This window comes from Zonotrichia leucophrys, chromosome 4A, assembly GCF_028769735.1.
Source record: "Zonotrichia leucophrys gambelii isolate GWCS_2022_RI chromosome 4A, RI_Zleu_2.0, whole genome shotgun sequence".
NCBI lineage: Eukaryota > Metazoa > Chordata > Aves > Passeriformes > Passerellidae > Zonotrichia > Zonotrichia leucophrys.
In genome coordinates this window covers 12,176,530-12,196,323 of record NC_088174.1, presented here as the reverse complement: position 1 = coordinate 12,196,323, position 19,794 = coordinate 12,176,530, and the positions used below count along the sequence as shown (strand labels likewise).

The 19,794-nt window shown below is 41.9% G+C and overlaps 1 protein-coding gene across 1 annotated transcript in view; it reads right to left on the bottom strand.

Moving 5' to 3' along the window:
- The window catches only part of STK26 (serine/threonine kinase 26), a 29,363-nt gene extending 13,212 nt beyond the window's left edge, over positions 1 to 16,151 (bottom strand). Inside the window, exons 1-3 of the mRNA XM_064712561.1 lie at positions 16,017 to 16,151; positions 15,790 to 15,911; positions 871 to 1,101 (exon numbers count right to left, since the gene is read on the bottom strand). Of these exons, the coding sequence (XP_064568631.1) occupies positions 871 to 1,101; positions 15,790 to 15,831 (273 nt within the window). The 5' untranslated portion in view covers positions 15,832 to 15,911; positions 16,017 to 16,151. The remainder of the gene's footprint in view (positions 1 to 870; positions 1,102 to 15,789; positions 15,912 to 16,016) is intronic.
- Positions 16,152 to 19,794: the final 3,643 nt, after the last annotated feature.

Genomic DNA, 19,794 nt, shown 5'->3' with positions numbered 1-19,794 from the left:
AGCAAAATCTACAAAGAATATTAAATATAAAATTCTTCAAATACAAGTGTGAGACAGAGAATGCTTATCAGAAATCTGTCTCTAAAATGTACAAAACCCACTACACCTCAAGAAAGCAGAAATGCTGAGAGGGAGACCAAGCACCAAAAAACAGAACCAACCAGAAAAACCTGCCAAAGTGAAGCAAACAAACCAAAACCAACAAAAAAACCAAACACAAGCAAATAACCCCTCCCAGATACTTAATATATTTGAACTATCACTAAAACTTTAGCTTTCATTAAATGTTTTCAGGGATTTTTTAAAAGTCACTTAAAATATGTCAGCAGTGCAAAACATTTAAGCAGTACTTAAGGTGAAAAATTTTACTCAACATTTTGGTTTTCTGTAGGTTTTATTTTGCTTGTTTGTCAAATTATGCCTTAGATAATATTTCACACAGAGGTTACATAACTGCTGATGTCAGTGTTACTTTGTCTCAGGCCTGCTAAGCTGCATCACTGCCAACACATTTTACAGGATGCAGGGTTTCTTTCCACATAGGAACAGCTTTTGCTTCTGTAACTATGAAGGTGTATTTCTTTTGCTCAGAAAGGCCACAAAACTGTGCTAGGGATTGTGGAGGGAGGAGAGAAAACCAAGGCCCAAAAGCAATGGCAAAAAGAATCCTTTATCAACTCTGTTCATTCTTTAGCCTTTTTGTGCAAATCCCAGGCCTGAAGAGCAAACAGCAAAAAGAGAAAAATGAAGTGAAAAACTCTGTTCAAAGAAAAATAAAAACCTACTAAAAATGCCAAGTTGGCATGATAAACCTTCCTTAATTTTAGATGATTTTCGTAGCAGCATTCTTTGTGCAATATTATACATTACCTTTAAATATGATCCATAGTATTTTGTTACATAAGGACTATCACACTGACTTAATACAGTTATTTCTTGCTGTATATCTTCTATTTCATCTTCTGCTTCCTCAAGGTCTATGATTTTTATGGCAACCACTTGCTGTGTCCGATTATCAATTCCTTTGAAGACCTCACCAAAGGAGCCCTTCCCAATGCGTTCCAATTTTGTGAAGAGTTCTTCTGGGTCTGCTCTGTGGTTCTAGAAATAGGAAAAAAAAGGGAAAAAAGACACATGAGTTGCCTAATTTACTTCCAAGTTATTAGGCCTCATTACTCCCCAAGAAGCACACCATCCAGATTCATCATCACCAGAAGGGTTGCATCAGGTTAATTTATTTCCTACACACTAACTCCCAATTCAGCTATTAGTTACAGAACATACATTATGCAATTCTGTCAAAGGTAAGTGAGCCTTACCAGGGAGGGAGTCAGGTACAAACCTCATTTCACTTCCTCACATAACCACCCTTTAAAGAACAGAGCTGTTCTTAACATTAATTCTGTCTGTATAGGAATTCAGAAGGCTGGGGAATGCAATTACTGGCACAGGACCACCACCACCATCACCAGGCAGGAAAGGTTGGGCTTCCCACCTGGCCAAGAGCCTGGGGCAGGCACAGCTCCCTGTCATGGAACACAGCAAGGGGTGCCCAGGAGAGGATGGCACAACTGCCAGAGCCTGAGATCAGGTGAGACCAGGTGTCTTTGGGGCAGTTAAAAGGGCTGACAGAAAGATGAGCCAAAGGGACAGAGGAGCTCAGCAAGGAATGAGAAGCTGCCATGGAGTGCTGGATCTGTGGCATTGCTCAGAACTGTCAGGAATCACCACACGTGCCTTACAGAGGGGAGCAGGGCACTGCTGAGGACACTGCTGGTTTGGAATCTCTGCTGAACAACTACTCTTAAAATCATCAGACTGGTTATTATAAAAATATTTCAGATTTCTTAGTAGGCAAGTAGATTTCTTAGTAGACAAGTAAGTAAATTTCTTAGTAGCCAAGTAGTTGGGAGGGCAACAAAAAGGAAGCAAATTCTCATTTTCCCTTCAAGATAAAGCATGCTATGTAGCTTAGAGAACTTTGTATATCCCAACATCAGAGCACTGGCTTTTGAAGGACATTAATGACACACTCCACAGTTTAACAACACAGAACTTGAGATCAGAGTACAAAAGTTTACAGAGAAATGTTTTGAAGAGGTCAGACAGACCAAAAGAACAGAACAGCCCATGCTCTGCAGAGCAACAGAATTAAACACCTTACTGCTATCAGAACTGGGCAACTGACTGCACAAATCAGTGTTGAATAAAGAAACATCCCTGCCTGAAAAAAGCCCTCTAATTCAGTAAGAAGTTTTGAAAATATAGAAGAAATGCTTTGCTCTGCTGCACCTCTCTCACATTCCAAAAGTCAGAACCACCAAAGAAGTGGCAGGTTTGGCAAAAGCAGATATTTAACCTAAACCAAATACTCAAGTATCAACATGAAACTCCAGAAAATAACTTTACATTGGTGTTCTTGCAATTTCCTGAGAAAAATTTTACTGGAAAAAAATGCATTGGTACTTTAAGCTAGTCCAAAAAGGACAGTCCCATTTTCTTACATCTGGGCCCTTACTGCTGCTTCTTCCCTTTGACCAGAACCAGAATTTATTTCACAATATGGTGAAATGGATCTGGAAACAGATTTAGCTAAGAGTTAACCATATGATTTTCCAGGTTTATTTTCAGCTGAATCAGTTCACTGCACATATATACCAGGCTGTTATTTCTGTTATCACAAGAGCAGGGAACATGAATTAGTACAGCAGATTCATACTGATCTGGGGAGGTAAGATTTTGCAAAAAGACAAGACACACTTCTGCTCCTGAGCAGCACATTACAACTGTGGAATGAGGAATTTCCCTTTTGTCTACAATGAACTCATTGCTACTCTACTCCATTAAAAACAATTCTTACAAATAGTTAAACAAAAAAAAATTGTATTTTCTTCTGTTGATAGAGACAGTGAAAGACCTAAAAGATGAACAAATACACAATCAAAGCAAATTAAAAGAAAAAAAAAGAAGAACCTATTTGGTCTGAAACCTGGAGGAACTAATTCTGTTACACTGGGAAAGAAAATGACTGAAGCCTTCAGGTGCTCAAAAAGCTTTTAGTTAAAATGGTCAAAGAAGAGCAGTAAATCTTGAGACTGTCCGAAGACAGACACATTGCTGTGCACTGCTGCACCAGTCCTGCCATCATTTCATGCTAAAAAAAAAAAAAAAAAATTAAAAATATCCGAATTTAAAATCTGAATTTAAAATCTATTTTCAGGCGTGCTCTAAAAAATGATTGTATGACAGGCATGGCAAAAGCAGCAGTGACTGCCACCCAGCCTTTTCCTGCTGCCAGGTAAGAGGCCAAACTGTCCTCTAGACAGGAATAATTTCTCAACTGCATAAGTTACAATAAGGAATAATTAACTGATAGTTCTCAATTTACAATAAACAAAGACACACACTTCCAAGAAACAAGAGAGATGACTGGAAAAACTTTTTATTGATGCTTAAATACTCATCTTCACAAAACCTAGCTTCAATTTAAGACATCCTTGGAATCTGGGATTTCAGGAGTCATTCATACTAATTTGAAATTACACCTGCTAAGCACTTCCAGTCAGATAAAAGAAAAGCAATTTAATAACAGACATGCTCAGCTAATCCAGCCCTTCATAAATGTCTGATCACCTCAAAGGGCAACACTTGGATTTTGCTGGGGGAGAAACCTTAAGTAGAAAACTCCTCTGGGCTCCTCAGTAGCCATCTATCTGTATCACTCTATCCCATACTCCTACTTAACCACCACCAGAACAAACCAGGCCTACAAATTCCCTCCCCCAAGCTACTTCAGGTGAATCAGAGCTTTAAAGGCTATTTTATCTTCCAACAACTCCTGATGCCATTATGTGTGAGTGCTGGAGTGCAGGGAGATCAGTCATGGCTGGACTTCCCAGTGCTGCAGAACTCCATGTACAAATCCCTGGGAGGAGGAGGTGGAACAGAGGGGCATCAGAGGAGAACAAACTGTGCAGGACTACTTGAGGAAACAGTCACATCTTTCTATTCTCAGAAAATCCTCTCACAGCAAGCAAAGTCAGCTTTACAGCTTCTGTTACTCACCGAGGCTGACAAGGGACTGTAGGACACTCCAGGATAAGGACAAATATTTCCGACCAGCTACAGCTAATATTGAGATAATGTCCTTTGGAAAGACTTCAAACTTGTAACACTACATAACTTAAAACATGGCCTGAGAACAAAGACTGCATTTTGAAACAGATTTGCTTTTACCATTCTTAATTTCCTTGTCTTTAAGGCTACTGTTCTACAGGAATGTTTTCCTGTAACTAACAAAAACAAAACAGAACTTTAAAAGACTTCTCTGTAAACAAATGTATAGAAAAGGATGGAGATATATTTTATATAAATAGAAGTGTATATGGGTGTATACATACAATAAATAGCAGTAAATTTCTGCAACACAGCTGCCAGCTAAACTTCTAATATGGTAGAAATTACGATTTTTAACACTATTTACGCTACTGAGCAAAATCACCCATTGTTACTCCTTGTTTTTTCACAGATTTATCACTGAAATGGAAAAAAGCTTTGAAACGTGCCTGCATGAATAACCAGTACTCTTTTTTAAAAATATATACTGGTTTCCATGGGAAGCCATGTCTGCTGGGCAGCAGATGGTAACAACACAATAGACACTACATGGACTCCATCATCACCTCTCCAAAGATAATACCTATAAGTGGACAAATCAGGCAGGGAATGCCTTGCCCTTTCCCTCCCTAAGCCCAGACAAAAGCAGCAGCAGGTCTGACAAGCAGAGGCCCATCCCCGTGCCCGCTGCAGTGACTAAAGCACAGCACGAGCGTGACACCACAAGCCCTCTCTGCACCCCTGCCAAGGGCACCACTCAGCAGCCCAGCTCAGCACACAGCCTGGGGCCTTCAGGAAATCTCTCCTCCTCTCTTATTCAACCTTGCACCATCACTGTGTGTGTTTATACACATCTGTATGTGCACACAAAGTCACACAATCTGGCTCCTAAAGGACCTCAGGACGTCATCCACTCTGACCACCTGCTCAGAAGTCCCAAATAAAAAACACTACAGCATCATTTTTGCCAACATACTTTTTTTTTAACATAATTTTTGCCAGTTGTTGTGTCAAGCATTCTGCCAATCTGGCTTATATAACCTCTTTCCTTTGATTCCAATAAACACATGTTTCTGAAGCAATGTCCTGGCTGTGTTCTGCTACAAGACTGACTTGCTGACTCACCTTTTCACCTCTGACCCTGTCGTGTACCTGTTCTTCAAATTCTGAATTTTTCCTTTAAAACAAGGTTAAAACATACTGAATATGAAACTTCCAAGATTATAGAGAAATCTAATGACATAGACCAAATTAGAAGAAACAGTATGTCAGGCTGTGTCCAGATCTGTCAGTTCAGGACAGCTCTTTCACAGAAACAGGTCTTCTGAAAATGCTCATTGATGAATTCAATTCAAAGGTACTGAACACAACTGAATGAAAAAAACAAAACTTCAAAGAATCTCAGAGACTGAACTAATGCCTTGACTCTAACAAAATCAAGCATCCAACATGCTCTAGGACTCCTAAAGCAACAATTTAAACAGTCCTGTGAGCTTTCTTCTAAGTAGTCTGTCAGTGTGAGAACATATACCCTCTTGTCTTAACAGTATTTCTAAAACCTGAACAAGAAATGCTGTTACACCATGAGGACTTTGAGGCATCTCCCAGGCTTTATCTGGAACAGAAGTTCCCTTAGAATTGCAGCACTGCTACAGAGCAGCTCACCTACACTTACACCCACATTACCCAAATATGCATTGAATAAAGATATAATAATTAGTTCAGAGGATTTTATAAAAGGTTGGTAAGAGAAGCCCATAGAGTATTTATTCATGTTTTTCAAGCACCTACTACTATGGCAGCCTAAGAGGTCCTGGTATCTTTGGAAGGCATCAGAATTACCTGTGTTTAAAAGACTGTAATTTCAAGCAATTCCACTTGCAGGTATTCACCTGTTCTCAGATAATAAAGTAACCCCTAAATTTTTATTCTGTTCAGACCCCCCAAAAATAAAATTAAGAGGGAGTAAGATTGACAAACCTGATAGGCGACAGTACTTCTTAAGAGTAATGTCTTAATCAACATTATTAATCATCTTTATCTCTTGCCATACACTATCTGCATGGAATTTCAGATATTTTTTATATATATATATATATATATATATACACACTCTAATTATACCCCATGCATATTAAAATATGTAACAATATTTATTCACATAAATTATATATTTTTTCATATTTTACTTGCATAAGGAAGTTACTCACAGAAACTGTGCCATAGGCATGTGTGTGTGTATACATAAAAATTTAAATAGTTTGAAGTTAATGAAGGCACAGGTGCAGATCCATTATTACTTAAAAAGAATAAGAAAAAATGAACCTGCTGACATTCAAGACAAGGGTAGAACCTGTAGATATCTATTTTTCTTCATCTTGAACCTATACACACTTTTTGGCATGTAAATAAACTCAGCTATTTTGGCATGTAAATAAACTCAAATGTTGCCCTGCAGTCCTGTTCAAGACTAAGATATCAGAATTTGATTATATTTACTGGAACTGTAAGATACATATGCAGAGAATATTACTTTAACAACAAAACAATTTGATTTTATCAAAATTTTACATTATCTACAAGTTTTTCTACTCAGTGAGTAATAAAAACTAGATCTGGGGTTTGCTGTCCTTAAATGGGACCTGACCTGAGTTACACCCTTTATGAAACATCTCTCTTATCTGACAAGGCCAAGAACTCATTGCCATTTTTAGTGAGAACCTAGGGAACTTCATATAAAAGCAAAAACAGCAAGCAAAAACATTTGTGGTCTTATTTTCATCAAGTTAGCCATAAGGTGAGCTGCTTGAGAATTTCCATGACTATCAAAACTCTAAAATCAGCATTCAAATCCACCTATTGTCAGATTTTGAAGGAAAGAATTACCTTCATATTCAAAGCACCCCTGACCCGTGGCAGATGCGAGCTGTCAATTGTACGTTATGCTGGAAATGGAAACCACTGAACTCACTTCCTCTATTCTTAGCTTTTCTTTCACACACCATAAAGCAGCTTAGGAAAAAGCATAAATAAGCACAAAAAAAGACTAATACCATATGTTGCAAAGATTAGCTCTTTGACACAAGGCAATTTAAAAATATTACACCAATTATTTATAAAGAGCACTCTGCATGGAGGAAAGGAAACAAAGAGAAATTTAAAAGTGAGTTTCTCTATAACTGATATCCTACACATCCTACAGTTCAAATGGAGTCCCACTTGGCTTCTATTCTATGTATCAGTATCTTTTAACTACCTAGTATATTTTTTAAATGTCCTCAAACCACTGCATACAGCTGCATAATCTCCAATCTGTTCACATCTCTGAGGAGTGCAGCCTATTAAAAAAATCAGAGAAATTAAGGTGGGAGGGGACACCAAAATTACATGATTGAGTCTTCACAACAATTTGAAAAAGATGTGAGTGGTTGAATGTTTTTTAGCTAGAAGCTAAAATGGAGACAGAAATCAGTTCAAGACATCAACAGGTTCTGATGTCCCAGTGTATCAACTAACTGCTCTGCATTTATTAACAGTTCAACAAACTGATCTTTCACAACAAGTTTCATCTTTGCTGAACACTGCAGGACAAGTGACTGCTGAATGAGTAACTTACCCACCTCAATGAACTAACCTGAATCAGAAGTCAGAACATAAAGGACTACTGCAATTTCTCCTTGCTTAAGAACACTTGTAACCTCTCCATTTTAAGAACTGCTTTGTAAAACGTACTCTGCAGAGAGACTTCAAAGGCCACATCTAACAGGAATATGGAAAAATAGCCATTTATGGGCTGCAGCCTACTTTTAGCAGTGTGCCTTTCCTTTCAGCACCAGCCTGCTTATCAGTACACAAACAATTTTTTTTTGCCACACCCATTTAAAGGAATAACCGTGTCAGAACTCTGCCAGCAATAACCTATATCACTACAGCATTTCAACCATTTTCCTAACATTTAAATACAGCCAAGTGGCAACTGTTACATCAATCTGACAGGCCTTCTCACTCTAGAAGCCATTTTAGTGTTTCCTGTGTAAATCAGGACTTGATACACAGACCTTCCTCCTGTAAATAAGATTAGAATTATACTATAAGCCAGCCAGAACACAAATAACAACAAAATCCAGGTTTTTAACTTGCCAGTTCATAAACTAAAAAGTAGTAGAAAGACCTCAAGTATGACACACATTAGTACTTTTGCTAAATCTCTCCACTGAAGAAGTCATTACTTATTTTCAGCCCAAACAAAATTAAAGTGAGGCACAAACATGCTAGTTGAAAAAGGATGGCTCCAAACCACAGTGTGGGTGGGTTAAGAGCAGGCCACAAGTTTAGTTACCACAGATAAGGCTCCAGGCACAGTGACTGCCTGCAATGCACCCGAAGTGGGACCCCATACCTAGAGGGTATCACTATTCCTCTAATTTAGGGAGGGACCATTTGGAGAAAGGAAGGCAAACAGAATTCTACCAGAATCCTACAGCTTCTGTCCTCTCCCCTAAGGCTAGAGGACCACAAGCTTGAAAGCTGTACTTTCTTCTTGAACATTGATCATATCAATGATACTGGACCTGAAGCTACAAAAAGCACACAAAGAAAAACCAGAAATACAACTCCAAAATGAGCTGCAAAGAAAGAAACCTCTGCTGCCAGAACCAACCTGCCCGTTTCAGGAAACTCCTTTTTCAATTACTTTGCAGCTCATTCATAGCATGGCAAAGCATCTCATTACATAAAAGGCAAGGGGAAGGGGGAGGGGAGGAAAAGAAACACCCTGGAGAAAAAAAAAAAGAATCAGATTCTTCTTGCCAACTAGGCTAGAATAAAGCTGTGCAGGAATGTGAAAATGTTCTTGCTATGACCAGCTGCCAGATGACACCTTCCTAGGTGAGAGATCAACAGCAAGAACATTTTGCTCCCCTCATAATTCTCTATGTTTTTAGCTGATCTACATCAGTAGAAATTCAATCTTTTTACTCAGTGTTTTACATTTAGGCATGCTACAACACTCATGGTCGCTTCAAGCTGTACATTGTTTTTATTATTCTGCATTCAGCTCCCAACACAGAAGCCTCCACTGATACACAGCTCGACATCTAGCAAAGCATAGACACCCTCTGATCCTCCCCCAGTCAACATTATTCAGATATTCAAAACATATAACAGTACCCAGTTGAGAGGAAAGCCTGCAAAAGACTGGGGAGCAGGAGGAAACAGGAAAAAGCCCTCCATTCTCCAGGACTGAACACATGGTTCTTGAATTCTGGTTCATGTAAACAGTGAAGCCACTCTGGGCTCTCAGACTCTCCTTCCAAGGCTCAAGTGTGAAACCTGCAGATTTCTGCACATTTCTCATTCCTTTTTTTCCTTCACTGATGCACAGAGAATTTATGCAGAACCATGACAGACCTTGTCAAAAAGCTTTTTCAGATATGCTGCCTCAATCAAGACCATTCAAATCCAGATTTCGGCAACACAAACTTGGATAGACACTTCCAAAACCTGCAAATTTTTGCAATTTTTCAAAGTTTTCCTTATGAAGAAGGAACTAAGTTGGAGCCATGCTCTCTCCTGAGCTATGGACCTAATCAATATAGCCCATCTCTGCAAAAACACATGCACAAAATATGTTGAAGAATGAGACCAGCAAGCTACTGCTACCTTGTCAGTACCTGTATAAATTTCTCTGATTCAGTTCTTTTTGCCAAATCTCTTTGACTTGCAATCCTGTGGCAGAGATTTCAGTGAGTATCACCAGGTGGGCAACCTTCCCAGGAGATTTAAGCTTCTCCTTCAGAGCTGAGGAGTGTGCTCAGTGATCCTCTCCTAACCAGCAGAACAAACATGTTCCAGAAGAACTGCAAGAAGTTTAAATTTAAAGAACAAATGACAGTTCTTTAAATAAATACTGGTGAGACAGTATTAGGGAGGAATTTTCTTTCCAATTATTGTAAGAAAGAAATAGCAGGATTTGGAACAGTGACTCCTGACACAACAGATACCTCACCAACTATTTATTCGAAGACACCATACAAGCAGACACTACAGAATGACAAAAAATATTTATCACATAAACATTTCAAAACCCAACTTTGTACCATTAATCTGCAACCTCATCTTCCCAAAATCCATTTCTGAATGCTTTTGTCAATTATTAAATTCAGTCCCTAAAAATAAATGAAAGGCAAAACAACAGCGTCTTATAATTTTCCAAATTTCATGACTTCTAAATCTGAAGAAGTCACTAAAGAGAAAACAAGTGGTACTTTTACTATTGGTTTTAAAATTCAGCCTTTCACTTTTATAGATGACTGAAAGCTGAGGCTACTACTCTTGTCCATCTTCACCAACAAATGCTGTAGCAGAGGCACATTCAGTGATATAGACACCTCCTGGTGTACCACTGAGTTTCTATATAGAAAGAAACATTCCTCCCCTCAAAATATGTACCTAAATAAAAAACTGCAATATATTACTGAACTATTGCTTGCTATACATTCTGCTTTTGGAGAAAAAGGAGAAAAGCTTTCATAAGGACTTGTAAAGCTGAGACACTGGAGTTCAAAAACAACCAGTGCAAATATACTCAATGTTAAAATCTGAATAAAATAACAATTACATCCTTTTAAAAGTTAGAACTCTGTTTCCAGATGCAATGTTTTTACCTTTGGGGGAATATTATTCTCTGACCAAAACTGACAGAGTATGATAGTACAGAACAGCAACAGAGATTAAGGTGAGCTGGTTTATGTGCTCTCAGCAGCTTCAGCTGGTTTGCCTCTGAATTCCAAGTCAAAGCACTCAATGTGTCTATAAAACTGTAAAATATGCACAGAAAATACTACTACAGGACTGGACTTTTTCTTTTAACCTTGACAAAAGCATCTGCTGAATTCCAGGTGATTATAGCTGCACAGCTCCCATGTACTGAATACTGCTCAGAGCTCTGTCTGCTCTCCTCCTTTGACACCAGTAAGACATTACAAGGATCACTGAGCCATACTTTTCTTGCCACCAGGTATTAGGACATTACCACAAGGCATAAGAGAGAAGAACCAAGTTCAGCTAATACAGCCTGAGCTGATTCAGAAATCTGCTATTAGATAAAATAGAGCTTGTAGGCCCTGCACAACCAGGAAAGGAACAACTGCAGTGCTGAATTCCACAAATATTTTGTGCTTCAAGCAGAAAAGAGGCTTGTTCTCCATATGGCCTAAAGTACTGTCTTCCTGCAGCCTACCTGCACCACAGCTCAAAGCAGCAATCAAGGAACTGAAACTGGAAGAAACACCACAGTCCACATCAACTTAATCATAAGACATCACTTTTCTAGGCACTGTGAAAGTCTCCTGGTGTCCAACAAGTGCTAGACTTTCCAGTTTCCCTTAAGACACGTTTCTAAATAGTAAAAGTTTAAAGCCTTTTCAAATTTGCTGTAGAAGCATCTGGATACAGCTCAGTTCCTAGGAGGAATAAATTAAAAGAACTTTGAATGCATCTTTCTTTGAAGGTTTAAGTTTCTCTAACATGCATTCTCTAAACATTTAAGTATTTTACAATAACAGACTGGTTACCCTTAACAGAAGCCATATCCTTTTAACTTCAGTGCATAAGGTTTACTAGAAATCTAACACACTACCAGACTAGCTGTAGGTACCACACATTTCTAGATGTGCACTAAGTTAAGAGAAAATGTGGGTTTTTTTCTAGGGCTACGAAAAAGACCACTTACAAAATTAAACACTACCTCTCATCTTTCTCTACTCATCCAAGCAGGCTTTTGGTGATCTGCCCTGAGCAGCCTGCAGGGAGGGGCTCTCAGCTGCTCTCAGCCCTTCAGTGAGCAGCTCTGCTAACTGGCAGCACAGAGAGCAAAGCTCACCTTGACATCCCAGATTTCATTTAATCAAGCAATCCTTCACTTGTGAATCAGAGTACACTGCCTGACACGTCACATGCTCCTGGCTGCTACACTTTTAGAGGAAGTTAGGTTCTTTATTGCAAGATAGCCTGAATGCCAACAAAAACAGATGGAGAGCAGCTCTAAACAACCTTTCTGGCTGTGCTCAAAACTACTGTCATACAGCATCAGGAGATATCAACAAAGCCATGAGAAAGGAAACAAAGTGTTTAGATGAATAGGATAGCAGAGAAAATGGGACATAAAGCCCCAAATCAGGTTCCAAAGACACAGATACTAACAAAAAATATAAATGAGAATAATCAATATTTCCATCCGTTAATAAACTAATATTTCACAGACAAATTAGAATAGGAAAAGGGTAAGTTTATACATTAAAACTCCACCAGCTAAAAAAGGCATTTATTACTGGAGTGATGCTCCAGCAAATTTACAGACTACTTTAGAAAATTTAAATGCTGACATATTGAAAAGTAGCCTCCCAGTCCACCTTAGAAAGGTTAATTGTTAGTCACTTGCAAGTGAACAGATTCCAACCTCTTCTATTTGTAAAGGGTTTTGGAGCATTGTGTGAGATGCTGCCAAGAACATAAGTTCATCAGAAACACATCAATCTCAAATGACACCCTTGAAATGTTCCCATCACTTGAAACAAACAACTCTAACTGTGTACTCTGCCTGCTGGGCAATACCAGAGCACTTAGGACTAATAATAAAGGATCCAACACCTTCTTCACTCCAGCTGCTTTCAGCACCTGGGCTGGCAAAGACAGGCAAAATGTCTCCTTCAAGCTGTATCCACAAATGTTCTGCAGGAGTTCGACTGGATTCCTTGAAGACAGTGCTGAACAGGTTTCTCACTGTGAGATCTCAAAGCATTCCTGACTAACAACCAGTTTGAATATTTTTATCCCAAGGAACAAAGTTACTGTGACATTACTGAATAAAACCTCAAACCTGACAATCAAGCTCACTGCAAACTGTGCTTCCTGTAACCAGGACACCTGAACTGTGCTCACCATCCTTTCCATTTTCCATCTCATCTTGGATTCTGTGTAAATGCCATAATTTGGGTATCATGTTCAGCTTCAGAGCACTCATGTAATACACACACTGAGTACTTGGGTTTTACTGAATGGGCTCAGAAGTTTGGCAGCTGGCTGAGCTAACACTGTACAACTGCATCAAGTGGAGCCTTTCCAAAGGAGCAAGGAAACTGGATGTGTTTAGGAAGTTGTTTGCAGAGGCAGGAATTGTTAGGTATAAAATTTGGTTTTGTTAGGGACACAAGACAGGTTAAACAGAATGCAACCACTACATAAGCAAACGGCTCTGTAACTACTCATAAGGGCAGCAGATAATACCACCTCTGGGTCTGCCATTGCTGCCAGGGGACTAAAGTCAGACTCCAAGTCCACCAAAATAACTCTGTGAGATTTTCTCTAATTTTCCATGTTTGAGGTTTTTTTAAAGGGGACGTGACTCTTCATAAGAAGAAAAAATCTTTAGAGAGTCAAAAAAGCTTCTGATATACTTTGGTGATAAACTGTCTTCAGCCTTGTTTTTGGAGTATGTGAATTATATAACATGTTTATTTCTGGATTTTTCTTGATACTTTTTGTATAATCAAAGATAATTATAAATAAGATGACAATAAGAAAAAAATAAGATTACAATAAAGCTGAAAACTTCAAGCTTGTGACATTCTCTGACAAATTCAGTTTCCAACTGTTATAGTCAATAAAATCTTTCCTCAACAGATTACAAAACAAGAGGTTTGACATTACACTTTCCCACAGTGATAGTTTTAACATAACTATTACATCTTGCATCACAGAGGAACCTGTTTATTCCTTCTTCAATCAATCACCACACATTTACTTTAACACTGAGCAGAGGCAGGCACAATTTTACCATCACTTAGATGATCCTGCCTGAACAGTCCAGATAGGTTAAAAAACCCCAAAGGAAACAACTCTTCTACCTCAGGCTGCCATGCAGTTGTTGTGTTGGTTTTAGTTTATTTTTTAAATTAAAACACTCTGTATTATGACTCTTCTAGAAGAAGGATGAGCAGATTAACATCACACCAAAGTCTATTTTTTTGTATTCTGAGGGTTTCAGGACTTGTGTAATCATCTTCATAAAAAAACATCAAGGAAAAACATGTGGTTTAATTCTATGCATCTGGATTTATCTCATAGTCTAAAAATTGTTTTTAACATACTGATATATGTTAAGGGCTGTGGGTAACACTAATAACAATACTAGTGGGGATAAGGATGCTATTAGGACAAAGTTTATTGGTATAACAATGAAAAAACAGAACCTTAAATAAATTCAAGGTCCTTTTGTGTTGGCAGTTACAGTTGGAAAATAGGACAGCAATACATTAAGCAGATATAAAAATAGGAAATTGACAAACTAGAATGTTGAAACAGAAGTTTCCCAAATACAAACACACTAGAAAGCCCAGAGGCTGTAATTTAAAGAAGCTCATACTAAAGCCTTTAAATCTTTTATCACAAAATTTCTTCAGCATGTTCTAATGCAACAGTTATTCTGACACAATGGAACAAGTAGGCTGAGAAGATGTGGCTTGTGTCCTCTTATAGAAACAGAAAGGGACCATAATTTAACAGATTTCAGAAAGCCTAGAAATTATTAGAAAGGGGAAAGGTAAACTAAACCATAGCACTTGGTAAACCATAGTAACTGGCATAAATATACAAATACTGTTTATACATCAACTCTACACTTTCTAGAAGTCATAAAGTTACCTGACCAAGAGATATATTAACTTTTTGTTCTGAAGCCTTCTGAACTCTACTGTATCTCTCACATACACGGGGATGTATCATAAATGTTTCTGTACTATTTGAAGTGAAAAAACCTCTGATGTTTTACAGGTATGACTATCCCAGAAGTTAAGAGAATGCTCAAAACACTGACTGGGTTGCCAGGGTCTGACAAGCAAAAATCAGCACTGAAATGAGCTGATCTTTACATTGATAAAGATCTCTGGCTAAATTTGTATCAGATTATCCAGTGGAGTAAAAGAGTCATAGGTATTCTACCGTTCTGATGAAAGTCAGTAACATACCAACTTGTTTGTTTTCCAAGCAGGTAACACAAACATACAGAAACGACACTAGGCCTCATTGCCAGGCGAGGAGAGGTGCAGGTTTCTGACAGACTGTGTTCCCCGGAGCTCTGTCCCCACCAGACCTGACAGATACCACCTTTCCATGAACGCCAGGGTCCTCCGGGAAGCTGCACTACAGGCCCAGCGCCAGGCTGCTGGGGAAGTCCTGCAGCAGGTCGGCCTGCCAGCGCGCCTGGTATGTCATTTACAGCGCACCCACACACCCTGCGATTAACTTCACTTCGCCTTTAATCAGTTTTAGAGGCTCTTACGTGCTCCTGGATGCGGCGCGGCCACCCCTGAACAAAGGGAGGCAGGGAGGGAGGGCAATCCCTTCTCCTCCGCCGGGGCGCAGGTACGCGGCCCCCGCAGCCTCCCGTTAGCTCGGAGCAGGTTCCCTCCCTGCCTCCCTCGCTCCCCGGCTCGGCGCCGGCCCGGCCTCCCCCCAGCCCAACGCGGCCTCCCCACGGCCCCGCTTCGCTTCGCCCACCCGCGGCCCCCCGCGCCCCGGCGGCGGCTCCGCCCGGTGCGGGCCGCAAGCGCCGCTTCCGGAGCCGGGGCCGGGGCCGGGCCGTCGCCTCCATTTTGGGCCCGGTGCGGAGCTCACCTGCATGCCGGGCACTTGCACCGCCACGGGCGAGTGGGCCATGGCGGGCTGCGGCGGCCGGGCGGGCGCCGCCCGCTGCTCCCCGATCTCGGCCTCTTTCTCCTGGGCGGCGGCGGCGGGGCCTGGAAGGACAAAGCGGCGGGGAGGCGGCGGCTTCAGCGCGGGCCGCGCTCCCTCCTTCCCTCCCCGCCCTGCCCGCCGGCCCCCGCCCGCCGCCGGCTCCTCACCTCGCGGCCGCGGGGCTGCGCTGCGCGAAGGGCGGGCGGGGGTCGCTAGCGCCGCTGTCCCCTGCCCGCCGGGCTCCCCGCAGCGGCCCTGCCCATGCCCCGCTCCCCGGACCCGGCGCGGGGGCGGCTGCTCGGGGCCCCCCGGGGTGGCGGCTCTCGGCGCGGCCGGGGCTGGCTCAGAGCGCCATGTCGGGCTCCGGCTGCAGGCGGCGGCTGCTGTGCGGCGGCTGCTTCCGTCTCGGCTCCGGCCTCGCGGGGCGGAGCCGCCGCACGGCCCTGGCGTCACGGCACCCGCCTCCCCGGGCGGGCCGGCACCGGGGCACGGCGGACGGAGGGAGGGGCCCGGGGACCCCTCAGCGTCAGCGCGCCCCGGGCTGGGGACTGCGGCTGCCCGCGCTGTCACAGAGTGACCGACAAATAGATTGGAAAAGACCTCTGAGGTCATCGAGTCCAACCGAGGGCCCAACGCCACTTTGTCAGCCAGACCATGGCACCGAGTGCCACGTTCAGTCTTTCCTTAAACACCTCCAGGAACGGTGACTCCACCACCTCCCCGGGCTGCCTGTTCCAATGTCTAATCACTCTTTCTGTGAAGAAATTCTCTCTAATGTCCAACGTAAACCTCCCCTGGCACAGCTAAGATCTGATCCCCTTGTCCTGTCGTGGTTCCCCGGGAGCAGAGCCCGACCCCTGCCTGGCTACAGCCCCTGTCGGGGAATTGTACGGAGCAGTCAGGCCCTCCCTAAGCGTCCAAACACCCCCAGCTCCCTCGAGAGCTCCCATCAGACTTGTGCTACTCTAGGGGTTTCACCCACTTCTGTTACCCTTCTCTGGATCCGGTCCAGCACCTCAATGTCCTTCCTGAGCTAAGCGGCCCAGAACTGGACACAGCACTGAAGGTGCAGCCTCACCAGTGGCAGTGCCGACCCCTTGGGTGCTGCCATGGGGTCCCTCCTGCACAGTCACAGCACTGCTCCTTGGCCCCACTGTCCCCAACACCCCATCACCCCTGTACCCCTGGCTCCTGCACCCCAGAGACACAGGGTACAAATAACCGAGGGAATATTTCATGGGGTTTACTTGCTTTTGTGACAAAAGTGATGTCTTGTCTCAGGGATGCTCCTGGCAGCTGTGGCGGAGGTGGTGAGGGCAGGTCCAGTTGGTCATTGGAGGTTCAGCTCCCAGTTCAGGGTGGTTGGCTCTTTCTTGGCTCACCAGGGGGGTTGCCCGTACTTGGCCAGCTCTCCCCACCCTGCACCGGCTGCTGCAGGGCTGTCCCAGCACATACCTCTGTCCTTCACCTGCTTTCCTGTCCCTCACCACCACCTGCTTTCCTGGTGAGGTGGGCTGCCCCAACATTCTACCAGGGCCTGGAGAGGGGAAAATAACCGTGTTTTTGAAGTGACTTTTTTCGCATTCATGCATGAGTCACACATTAGTGTGTGTGATTCACGTTCCTACACATGTAAGTTTTGCCAGTTACTGAAGCAAAGCTCAAATTGACACCTTTTATGGCACTGGTCTTCCCCAGCAGCCTTCTCAGCGAGAGTATAGAAATCACATAGATCCATCACAAATATCCTGATGGGTATGTGGGGGCTTCCCTCAAATTCATAGGTTTCTCGGTCTAAAAGCCAAGAAAAAGTAAGGTAAGCTGGAGGTGTTGGATTGCTGGCTGTAGCAGAGCTGTCCTGCTGAGAGGGTGGGTCCCTTCAGAAAGGATGTGACAGCAGGCGGTCTCCCTCCCTTAGGACTCAGAGGAATGTTGCACTGGGCAAGGAACACAAAACACCTCTGTTTAAGGTAAGGTTGTGTTAAAACAGGCTGAAGACAAGACTTTCAAAGCTAGGCAGTCTTTCCATCCTTAACTCACTGTGGTTTGAACCAAAAAACAAACAGTAATGTTTGTTAAACACGGGCTTGTGGATCATGGTGAAATATTTTTTTTCCAACTTGCCAGTTTGTTAAGCCTTTACTGTTACTAAAATATTTACTTTCTTCTGCACCTTTTTTTAAAAAATAGCATGACTTAAAAAGGCTCCTGTGTGATAGTTATACATCTAAGATACTTATGAGCCTACCCGGAGTTCATTTTAATGCGTGGAATGTTTAAGGTAAGTATTTGCTGAAAGTTGATACCATATACTTAAATTCAAAAATGTTTTCCATTAATAAACCTCTGGAAAGAAATGGGGATTTCTACTGACAAAAATCTTTCTTAATTATGTACAGTGTTTCAGCAAATAAATGAATGACTATTCACTCGTGGTGCTTCTGAATCCTGCCTGATTCATTCTACTCAAATACACTTACATCACTTCTCCTGCTACCTTTTAATAATCTTTAGAACATAAGCCCTGAAAAAATCCTGACAAATGAAATAGGATGATTTTTATTTCACGCTGCTGCTGCATTGCAGACCTGCTGCTCCTCTTCTGGTTCTGAGGCTTTGCTTTTCTCTTTCTATCCATATATTACCTTTTCTCTCCAGATTCCTGCTAACTGTTTATATCAGCCTTGTCTTGATGTTATACGTATTTTCTCTCTGTTTACTTTATTCCAGAGAATATTAATTGCCAACCCATTCTTCCTATTTTGGGGCCATATACTGAGACTTTTGGCCTGTTATGCATTTCTGACTTGTGTGCAGCTTAATATAACATAAAAGGGACTGTAGCAGATATATTTAAGAGAGTTCTACTTCTGCTCTTGCAGGACAACTGTGAAGCATGTGATAGGGTACTCTCCCCAGCAATTATATCTGTAGCTGTCTTCTGTCCATGGCAGGTTGGCCAAAGGAACTGCAAAGTGACAAAAACACAAAGAAAAACATCCTGTGAAAAGGCAGGTCAGAAAGCCCAGGAATGACATGGTGAGCAAAGCCAGGGAGGAAAACCTGCCAGGGAATCTTAAGTAATCAGCTGCTCATGCAATGACTGAATCACTGAGCCAGGCTGTGAAGTGAGGTAGACTGGCACCATAACATCTAAGAAAAGGGCTGTAATATTGCATTCCCCTCTGTAATTAGCAAATTCTAGTTTGTGCATTAAGAAAGACAGGTGGTCAGTTGCTGATATTGCTCTATGAAAGACCTTCCCTGCTCCCTCCCAGCCTGCCCTTTAAATACCTGGTGCTGCTGTTTTCCAAGACTTAAAATGTGTCTATAATTCACTTCGGACAGCTCCCAGGGCCTCACAGTAGCGATGTGACCCAAGTCAGACCTTCAACTGTTTCATGTTTTTTAACTACTATTTTTGTGTTGCTGGTGTGAAAATATAATTATTTTTACATCAGAAGACTGCAGGGAGCTATCAAAACCACAGAGCTTTTGGAGAGTGCCTGCACCATATTAGTTGCTTTAGACCTACCACAAAAAGTGGTAGAAATGTCTCTTAAACTTTCAAATGTAAATGAATAAAATTATATTAATTAGAGTGCTAAGCAGAAAAATACTGTATTTTACAGACTCCAAAGACTCCTCACAATGGTATGCTGGGGGGAGGGAGGGAACAGGTATCTGATGTGATTCTAGTAGAGCTGATGCAAACTCATACATCTCTCTAAAAATATGATGCCCAATTTCTATGTATCAGGATGGATCTGGGTGTTGCAAACCCTTCAGTGCCTTTGCCAAGCTCATCTGGCTGGTGCTGCACTGACCTGGGCTTGTGGTGACAATCCCATGCAATGCATTTAGAGGCACCCACAATTCTCCTGCCTGGCACCCTTCTATTAAAACAAGCAGCACAGCTGAAGGGTTGTCCCATAAAAGTGGAAT